At 34.1% G+C, this 10,183-nt stretch overlaps 1 protein-coding gene across 1 annotated transcript in view; it reads left to right on the forward strand.

Annotated features, from left to right (window-relative positions):
- Window positions 1-9,583, forward strand: part of LOC136042078 (protein smoothened-like) — a 32,629-nt gene extending 23,046 nt beyond the window's left edge. The window contains exons 6-8 of the mRNA XM_065726969.1: window positions 4,768-4,974; window positions 6,238-6,413; window positions 9,381-9,583. Coding sequence (XP_065583041.1) covers window positions 4,768-4,974; window positions 6,238-6,413; window positions 9,381-9,558 — 561 coding nt within the window. The 3' untranslated portion in view covers window positions 9,559-9,583. The remainder of the gene's footprint in view (window positions 1-4,767; window positions 4,975-6,237; window positions 6,414-9,380) is intronic.
- Window positions 9,584-10,183: the final 600 nt, after the last annotated feature.

Raw genomic sequence — 10,183 nt, forward strand, 5'->3', positions numbered from 1 at the left:
TTTCCCTCCACTTTTTTCTCAGTTTTCAAACATATTTAAGCGACATGACAATCATCATTGCAATCCCCATTTCCATCCAGTTATACTTAACTGGATCGTTGGCAATATACTAGCAAAAGGGCCTCTACAGGCTCTTTAGCTAACAAAAATCTTTAACTCAAAAATCAAAAATCTATGTTCTCTTACTATCCATCACAGTTCATAAAAAATTAAAAAGAACTAAATTATTTTTCTGTGGAAACAGTGTGCTGAGTTTAAGGTGAGCTTAATTGGTCTGTTGGATATTTTTAATAAAAACATCCATACTGATAAATTTTAATTCATTTTTGAATTTTGACTTAGCGTAATTGGACTGTCGTTTTATATTGGCTCGAAAATCAAACATTGGTTTTCGAAATCAATCAATAATCGAAATTGATCGAAAGAGCATTCTTTCGATTTACCCCTCGATGCCCCCCTCTTTTAAGTTGAAAGATCAACTTGAATTCTTTTCTTTTGCATCCTTGAAGTGTCTGGGTTTCGATTATATATATAAACAAAATGAGATTTTAGGGTTTTTTTTTAGTGAAACTCTAACTTCATTTGAACTCGTATCTAAATTTTGGTATGTTTTAGTGGATAGGCGAAAAACCTTTATTTATGATTATTCCCATTTTATTTCCTTAGTCAAGTGTCATTTACTGTTGTGACACTGATTTTTCTTTCAAAAAGCGGACCTTGTCCCTTCGGTCCATAATAGAAACTGGGGCATTCTCGCCTGGGGCCACAAATACAGGTGGAGGAGGAAGAAGACCCCTCTTAACATGGATAAGTTAACATGGTATTCCCTTGATGGTAAGACAGTAAACCTTATTGATTATAAGGTACAAGAGCACGATCAGCACGATAAGGTATAAGGCACGATCAGTACAAGATACTGTGTTGTTATTGATGTTATAAGTAAAGATCACCATCTAGTAGTTTCTTGCGGTTAACTTAAAGCTGAAATTTCGGTAGGGTAACTACCTCTCAGGTAGCTATGGTGTTGGTAGACTCCATGACGAAAATTTGAGAGAAACTTTCCAGGAACAGTTGAATACTAAACTTGAGAGTTTGTAATTTGGCAATGTGGAAGATGGATGGAATAATTTTAGGAAAACAATTTGTGAAGTTGCTGATGCTGTCTTAAGGAAGAAAGTTAGGACTACAACTAGAAATATTAGTGAAAAAGGTTTATGTTTGATTGAGAGGAGAAGGGGCTTGTACAAGAATTATTTGAGTGATAAATCATATGAAGACGAAAGGAATGTAAAGAAAGTGGAGAAAGTATCAAAATATGAATCAAGGAGATGTGAGGTAGAGGTCATGAATAAAATCGCCGAAGATCTAGAAGATACAGCGAGACGACATAATAGTAAAATATTGTACTGTCATGTTAATAGATTGAGACGGAGTAGTCAATCCGGACTTGTACCAGCTAAAGATAGGGACGGGGTCACAATTAGTGATAAGGAAAGAGTTAAAGAGAGATGGACAGAACGTCTTGAGAACGTGCTAAACCGAGATAGAGTTACAGGAAAAGATATAGAGGAAAATGAAAAAGTTTGCGATACCTTGGATATGAAGGAAGATTTGTTTTTTGAGGAAGAATTAGCAGACAGTACTAAAAGGATTTAAAAATAATAAGGCTCCAGGTGCTGATAGTGTGGTAATAGAGTTTCTAAATATGGTGGCTCTGAGGTTAGAAATAAGTTACTGGAGATTATGAATGTGATTTTTGAAAACGGGAAGTACCTAATGATTTTAGGAAAACCTTAACCAAACCACTTTATAAGTTAGGTTATAAGAGTGAGGGTGATAATTATCGACTCAAGTCTGGTCTCTGTAGGTAGCAAATTATTTCGTAATGTGATATTTTTAGACTCAGAGATGCCGAAGACAAAATCTTAAAAGAAGAACAGTGTGGTTTTAGAAACGGTAGAGAATTTGTCGACCAAATGTTCACTTTTGGATTAATAACTGAGAAGTGCCTGAGTTGTCAAACACGTTTAGTCCTCAGTTTTGTTGATTGTGAGCAAGCGTTCGGTTTTGCTGATAGAAGAGCTTTTGCAAAGGTCTAATTCTTGTATTGTTTACCAGACAAATAGATTAAAGTCATTAGTGCTATGTACGAGAATGACACTGCTGCGGTTAAGGTAGGAAATGAGGTTAGCAGCTGGTTTTGTATTAAATCAGGAGTTACGCTGGGTTATCCCCCTTTATATGGATAATTTTGATGGACTTTGTCTTAAGGAGCACAGGAGCACAAAAGGCAATGTGAGACCACGGAGTTAAATGAGGAGGAAAACTCTCCTGGGCTTAGATTATGCTGATGATTTAAGCATCCTTGATGTAAATGTGAGCAAAATGAATGAACTTTCATAGGTTTTGTGAGTTCAGGGTGCTAGAATAGGTTTGAAAATTAATGTGAAGAAGTCTAAGTCACTAAGGCTAGGGATACATGAAGATGAAAAGGTAACGTTGGATAAGGAAAATATTGATCAGGTGGGCAGCTCCACTTAGCTTAGTAGTATTATTAGTAAAGACGATGGGAGCAGTTAAGAAGTTAAAAGTAGAATAGCCAAGGCTCAGGGTGTTTTGTCACTGTTAAAATAAGAATAATAGGTAGGCAAGTCTGCATTCCAAGATTAGAATATTAGAAGCTACAGTGATGACAGTGGTCAAATATGACTCGGAAGCATGGGCGCTCTGAAAAGTGGATAAAATTTGCTAGACATTTTCCAGAAAAATTGCCTACGGATTGTTCTGTGTACCGGGCTGACTGACCGTATTTCAAACAGTAGGCTGTACAAAAAATGTGGTTCAACCCCTCTTTCTAGGGCTATAATGAAAGAAAGTTTGAGATGGCTAGGGCCCGTTGTGCGGATGAAGGATGACAGATTGCCGAAGATTGTCCTTTTCGGCCAACCGTTTAGGGCTAAATGGAAAGCAATTCGTCCTTGTCGTGGGTGGGAGGACGTAATAAAAAGATTTAAAGGAAAATGGGAACTTCCTGGGAGGGTGTAAAAGGGGAGGCTTTGAATAAATTGATATGGAGGAGTGTGCGTAGCTTTGTTCAGCAGTAGTAGTAGATTGAAAGAGTTATCTATTGACGGAAAATTTATCAATTACTAATAAAAAACCAATTTGTCAATATGCCAATATGTCAATATGCATAATGTTTTCGGTAGCTTAATGGATTCATCTACTGCGCCCACTTATCTGCATAATCTGGCATATTTTTTTATTATCATATTGTCTTGTGATTTACCTATGGTTTTTCAGTTATTTTTTGTATTGCCTAATATATATATATATATATATATATATATATATATATATATATATATATATATATATATATATATATATATATATATATATATATATATATATCTTTTATATCGTGCAGTTTGTATAAGAAAAAAAAAAAAATTATTTACACCCACTTTTCGGGGTAAAAAGTCCACTTTGCTCGGCAAAAATTTTCCTTCTTATATAACTTTTAGATGATTGCCCTGCTTCTTTATTATCAGTAAGATAAAAAAAAACAAGTCTTTTAAACTGAAAGTAAAGAGCAACATTAGAACTTAAAGCAAATAGTAATTATTCCGTATATGAGCGGCAGCCCCCCTGATATACGGGATAATTTTTGTTCGTTTTGGGTTTTAATGTTGCTCCTAACTTTCAGTTGAAAAAACTAAACAATAGGCAAGGGGGATATGTAAACAATGGGTAAAAAACTCGCAATCCCTTCCCAAGGGCGGTAGTTTGGACCTTCCACTGTGCTGAACCAAAATATCTGTTTCCAAATTTTGATGGAATGTCTTCCGGAATGAAAGGAGCGTGGGAGGGGGACTAGTTGCCCTCCAATATTTTTGGTCACTTAAAAAGGGCACTAAAACTTTTATTTTCCGTTCGAGTGGGCCCTCTCCCAATCTTCGAGAACCATTGGTTTGATAGGATCATCTCTGGGGAAAAAGGAGCGTAAGAGTAGGACTAGTTGCCCTCCAATCTTTTTGGTCAAAAAGGGCACTAAAATTTTCACTTCCGCTTGTATGAGCCATCCCAATTTTAGAGCCATTGGTTTGATACGATCATGCCTATGGAAAATCCCCCAAAACACGTCTCCGTGATATTTCTTCTGGCGAAAACACAGAATTCCACGTTTTTATAGATAGTCACTTAAGACTTCTACTGTAGGGTTCTCTAATATGATGAATCCGATGGTGTGATTTTCATTGATATTGCTTGGCTTTTTGGGGTTGTTTCCCCCCATTTTTTGAATTTAAAGCAAATTGTCTTAAGTTCGTAGCTCTTTATGAATAACGATAATCCTACTGATTTTTATATATTTGAAATCAGCATAAAAAGCCAATCTTTTGATGTTTTAATTATTATCAAATTTGTTGGCCGATATACTCCTATAACTTTCATGTTGCTAGGGGAAATAGACGTATAATTGAGCTTCAAGTTTTCTTGGAATGGGCGCTAAGATACGACCGATATTCTAATCATTTAACACGTTTTTTGAAATCCTTTTTTATTTTTAACTAGTGTGATGAAGCTTTCAAGCTTGGGAATAAGATATGCCGACTCTACGAAATTCGTAATGTACAATAATCTAAAATATTTGACAAAATTCTAAAATAACTTATTAGGTAAAAAAAACAGAGAAGCGGTACTATTACTCCTTATCTGTAAATGGGTCTCTTATTACGCTTAATTTATAGTTAGAATTTTTTCTAGAATGAATTTCAAAACATGAAGACCCTACCTGGGAAATGTAAAGCGCCGCTTATCGAAGTAGAAAATACGATTAGTATGCTAGATGGCGTTGACGGATGTGGTCTACCTTGTGAGCCGCCGCACTACTCTACAGAAGAATTGGACTATATCAGGACATTAACCTTCTTTGGAATACTCCCTTCACTACTTGCTAATTTCTTCGTAATGGTAACTTTTAAAACGAATCCCGTTGAATTTTTTTGTTTATTCATATCGGTTAATCTTACATCGATGTCTTGTTACCAACTTATTTTATTTCTGTTTGAATGGACACTATTTAGAAAACAAAATCAAGAAAAAGTGGAAACTTGCAGAAACTTTTTATTTAGAAAATTAACTTATTTTATTCATAGGAAAATAAGTATTTGTATTGTTCTTTTTTTTCACTTTCAACAAGGTTTTTACTGCTTGTTATTTCTGCAAACATTTCTGTGAAATTTGCGGTAACGGAAAAATTCTGGTTATATTTACTTCTTTTTTTACAAAAATAGTCCAAAGATCATGTAATAAGGCCTTCGGGGTGGACAGAATCCTCCAGAGTCGGGGGGGAAGGGTTGTAAGTTATGCTCCAGTGGCATATAAGGTCTTATGGAAGGGGTGGTCGTGTGAGCTTTAGAAGATGCTCATTTAATTTGAAAAGAATATTTCTAGTTTCCTTTTAAGAGTCAAAAATTATGGAGAGCAATTAGCCCCCCTCTCTGATATCCTCTTTTCCCAAAAAGCATTCAATTGAAATTGCGAGAAAGCCATTTTGTTACCAATAGTCCCAAAGTCAAACAAGAGTGTCTTTAGGGTTGACACAATCCCCCAGAGCCCATGGACAAGGGTTGTAAATTATGTCCGGGACATATAAGGTTTTTATGGAACGTATAGTCTTATAAACTTTGGATCAGACAGAGCTCATTCGACTGGAATTCGGAATTTTTAGTGCCCTTTTTAAGAATCAAAAGTGAAGGGAGGATAATCAGCCCCCCCCCAAGCCTATCATTCCCCAATACGTATCTAATCGAAACTTTATAAATAACAATGCGCTACAAGTATAGTTAAGATCCACTTCATACAATAACAGTACAATACAAATGTTCTTTTAAATTACAATGTAATACAGCTGAAACGGTTGGGATGCTTTTCAACAACTCTGTTTTTCGATTTTATTGTCTTGGTGTCTTTTCTTAAACAAAAAAGAAGTTTATATGAAGGTTCAAACAGGAGCTAAAAAGTGCTCTGTTAGAAATATTTGTTCTACTTAAGAAAAAAACAATAAACAGAAATGTTTTTCATGGCATGTTAGTGCTTTCACCGGCTAAGGCACTAGTGTTTCAGGAATTACCATTAGTCTCAGTAGCTTTTTATTTTATGTATTTAATCATTTTATTTTTACTCCCAGATTAAGCTAAAGACTGTGATGAATTAGATTCTATCCTTTAATAGGCTACCTATTTTTTGGATTGGAAAAACGCGAAAAGATTTCCTTCAGTCATGGTGTTTTATCTAAATTTGTGCTTTTTCACGGCAAATATGGTTTGGCTCTGGTCATTTTACCCTGGGATGAGAGACGCAATTACTTGCTGGAAAGATGGCACTGCTCGGAAGGCAGAACCGGTTAGGTAAACTGTTTTATTAAGATGATTTTTCTTCTCTGTATTTTTTTTTACTGGCTTCACTTTGACACAAGACAATTGAAGAAATAACAACTAAATAGTTCCAAGTACAATTTCCTCAAAGACTCTTTAAATCAAAAAAATTCTTACTGCCATCTTTTCCTCCTAAACAAATTATTTAGGATAGGTAGTAGTTCTGTAAGATTCAATCCCTTGAAATTTTCTTAGGAATAGTCCATTTGTTTATCAAAGAAACAGGTAAATGTTCTGGACTCATGATTTTTTAGGGGATCAACCTAAATGATTAAATATTAATTATCAAAGGCCACAAAGATTACAATTTTAATTTTGTACGTAGAAAAAAAGGAAAGTTCATATTCCACAACTTGTGAATTCCCTCAAATTTGGTATTCAAGGATTTCTCAGCCGGTTGACTACAAATCCTAGACTATGTTGAAATATGAAGTTCAGAATTAATATAAATTAAGTACTTATTTTACAAATGACGTCGCTTTTTTGTAAAGTTGGTATTTAAAGTTTTCTGAAATTGTTGATCACAAATGGAGGTCATGTGAGTTGGAATATAGGAACATTATTGTGTGGTTACTCCTACCATAAGTGCAACTACTACATACCTACTCTTTTTTAAGAATAACTTCTGTATTCTGCTAAAACTCGTTAGCTAAAATTACTTTTATTACTGCATGTAAAACCATTTGAATAACAAAGGAGTGAAATTTATTTAAAAAAAAGGTTAACCTGACTTCACCTGTCCAAATATCTTTGGATCGAGTTTGGACTTCCAGTGGGCTACACTGGTGCGCTTATCCTTGTTTATCATCAAGTTTGGATGAGATATGACAATATCTTCTGGTTATGTCCGTTTGAAATTTTTTAGGGATATCATTTCACTCTCTCACATATATCGGATTGACTGTTGATCTTAAAAGACACAATTAAAACACCAGCACTTAGTTCCCACGAAACTGGCTTGAAATCTGACACTTTTTTGTTTATGTCATATGTAATTATGTAGTATTATTATATACTCATTATATAATATACTAATTATATAATATGTAATTGGTAAAATTCTAGTTAATTGACTTCTTGTTATCTCGGAAAGGGTTTAGGTTAGGAAAATGAAACTTTCAGGGATGGGTCTATAGGCTAAAGTATGTCCCAGGAAGGTATTTTGAAGTACCTAGCTCCACTCCTTCTCCCTCTAGAAGGCCCTGACCTTTGATGACCTTTAAAAATATGTGTGTTATAAAAGTGAAACCTTGCAAAAAAGATCTTCTGCTTAATTGAAGTACAACAAAATTGTTTTCAGCTTTAAAACTCTGCTCAATCCCATTTTATAATGTTTTAAAGACTTGCGAATACATTTCCTAAATTTTGAAAAAAAAACAACATTGATATGGCTCAAAATTTTACTCAAATAACAGGAATTGCATTTTCAGAACTAAAGGCAGAGAAAAAGCAACTAGAAACTGAAAATTTCAATAGGTATAAACCTGTCATGTAGGCAAATTTTAGGGCAGTCTAGAGGGAGAAGGAGTGGAAGTAGCTACTTTAAAATACCTTCCAGGGACATACTTTAGCCTGTAGACCCACCCCTGAAAGTTTCATTTTCCTAACCTAAACCCTTTCCGAGATAGCAAGAAGTCAATTAACTAGAATTTTACCATGTAATTTGATAACATCAAATTCGGAATCCCCTCCTCCTCTAGAGACTGCACTGTATTAGGGTACCCGAAAAGCTAGACTAAGACACTAGATTCTACTGCTCATCAAATTTGGCTGGACTTTGATTATATTGGGGTGGAGGTGGAGCTTGCGTAGCTGTGTTGGCCTCAGGCAGTTTCGTGCTGATGTAGGCTGTTTAGTAATAGGAGTAGTAGCAGTAATTTATTATTGTTCTCTGATACAGTTATGACTTTGTTCAATATTGTTCCCCCCCCAAAAAAAAAATTATTTGCAAAGTAGCAATTCTAAACAAATTTGCACTTTATAAAAAAAAAAAAAAAAATGATCCAACAGACAGTCAACCAATTAAAATTACCAACAATGTTAAAAAAAATATTACCAACAATATTAAAAATATCATAAGTAGAAATAGTCAACTAGACAAAATGAAGACTATACGATCAAACATCGAATACGAAAAAAAGAAGAAAAAGCACTATGAAGCAAGGGAAAAAATGGAAAAATAATATGTAAATAATTCAAAAACAGATGAATGTAAGCTTAGGAACTTTAAACATCGCACCCCTAGGAACATGGATTTTTTTTTGTAATATGAGGGTTAGAAAACTATCTCCATATACTTTGTGTCTGAACTTCGAGTACGCGTTTTCATTTCTTTCTCTTAGCGTATCAATCTGCTTAGTTTGCTTAGAGAGGGTAATTTTGTCTTTGGTTAAAATAAAATTTAAAGTGAGCTTTGTTGAAAGTATTTTAAAAGTTAAAAAATTAGTTTGGTAATTGCCATAGTTTATTATCAAAATGTTTAAAGGAAAATTTTTGCTATTTCCAATCTTAATCAAAACCCCAAATTTTTAAATAAATATACTAAAATGAATGCATTCACTCTTGAAGCATTTTTATATGGCGCACGCTTCAAGAAGGCTGATTTCGGTTAGGTAGGATTGGCGATTGTAGATTTTCAAAAGGGTTTGCTGAAGGTGTTTCTTGCAAATATGGAACGGTAAAAGAAGTGCTAGCTGGGCCACTTCCACAATCAGAGTGGGTGAAACAATTCTTGGCATTGTATTTTGTAATGCTAAAAAATTGCTGGTTTTCTACTTACTGATTTGGTTTAGTCATAATGGAGCTAGTGTAAATTGTTATCTTTCTCTGAAAGATTTTGGTAAAATTTCTACTACTGTTCCTAATCTAGGCTTCTATGCTGCTTTTCCTAATCTAGTACATAAGAAATGCCATAACATAACCATCTATTTCGTATTTCAGCAACGAAACGTTTCATTGTACATTTTCCTTCATTTTATTTTATTCGCCGTCCATGACTGCTTTTGTTTGTCTTGCTGCGTTAGCCTATGCTTGGTATCAGCTGTCTCTACATCAGGCCAAAGGTATGTGTTTTTCTAATCTTTTATGCATATTTACTATCTTTATAAGTGAGCAATAATTGTATATATACTTATATATTTATTTATTTTTCGGGAAAATTGGCGTAATGGAATATTCTGACCTAAAAAAAAAGGATCTAGATAGGTCAGAAATTTGAGAAAATTCGTTAAGATTCTTGATTTTAGAAAAAAAATTATGTGAGTGACGTCATTTTTATATGCATCAGTATTGCAATGACGTTGTCATACTTGTCACCCTTATGTGGAAAAATTGAAAATTTTCATGCACGGAAAATTTTCTTGCACTTCCATTAAATTGTTTAAAGAGCAAAAAACTGGTAATGGCAAAGTTATTTGTATATATTTTGACAAGGGAATTCGAAAACCTTAAAAAAGGAAACCAAGAATTTGAAGCTTAGTAGATTTTCGTTGTAAGAAGTCGGACCTGATCCAATAATCAAATATCATTGAAAGGAAGCAATATGAAAGGACATTAAATTGCGTAAAGAGCAAAAAACTGGTAATGGCAAAACTATGTGTATATATTTTAACAAGCGATTACAACAATTCGAAAACCTTAAAAAAGAAAACCAAAAGTTTGAAGCTTAGTAGAAATCGTTATCAGAAAAGACCATTACCGAATTTCATTTGTTTTAAGTATAAGCAATATCTTTTTAAGACAGG

Source organism: Artemia franciscana, unplaced genomic scaffold (assembly GCF_032884065.1).
Source record: "Artemia franciscana unplaced genomic scaffold, ASM3288406v1 PGA_scaffold_62, whole genome shotgun sequence".
Lineage (NCBI taxonomy): Eukaryota > Metazoa > Arthropoda > Branchiopoda > Anostraca > Artemiidae > Artemia > Artemia franciscana.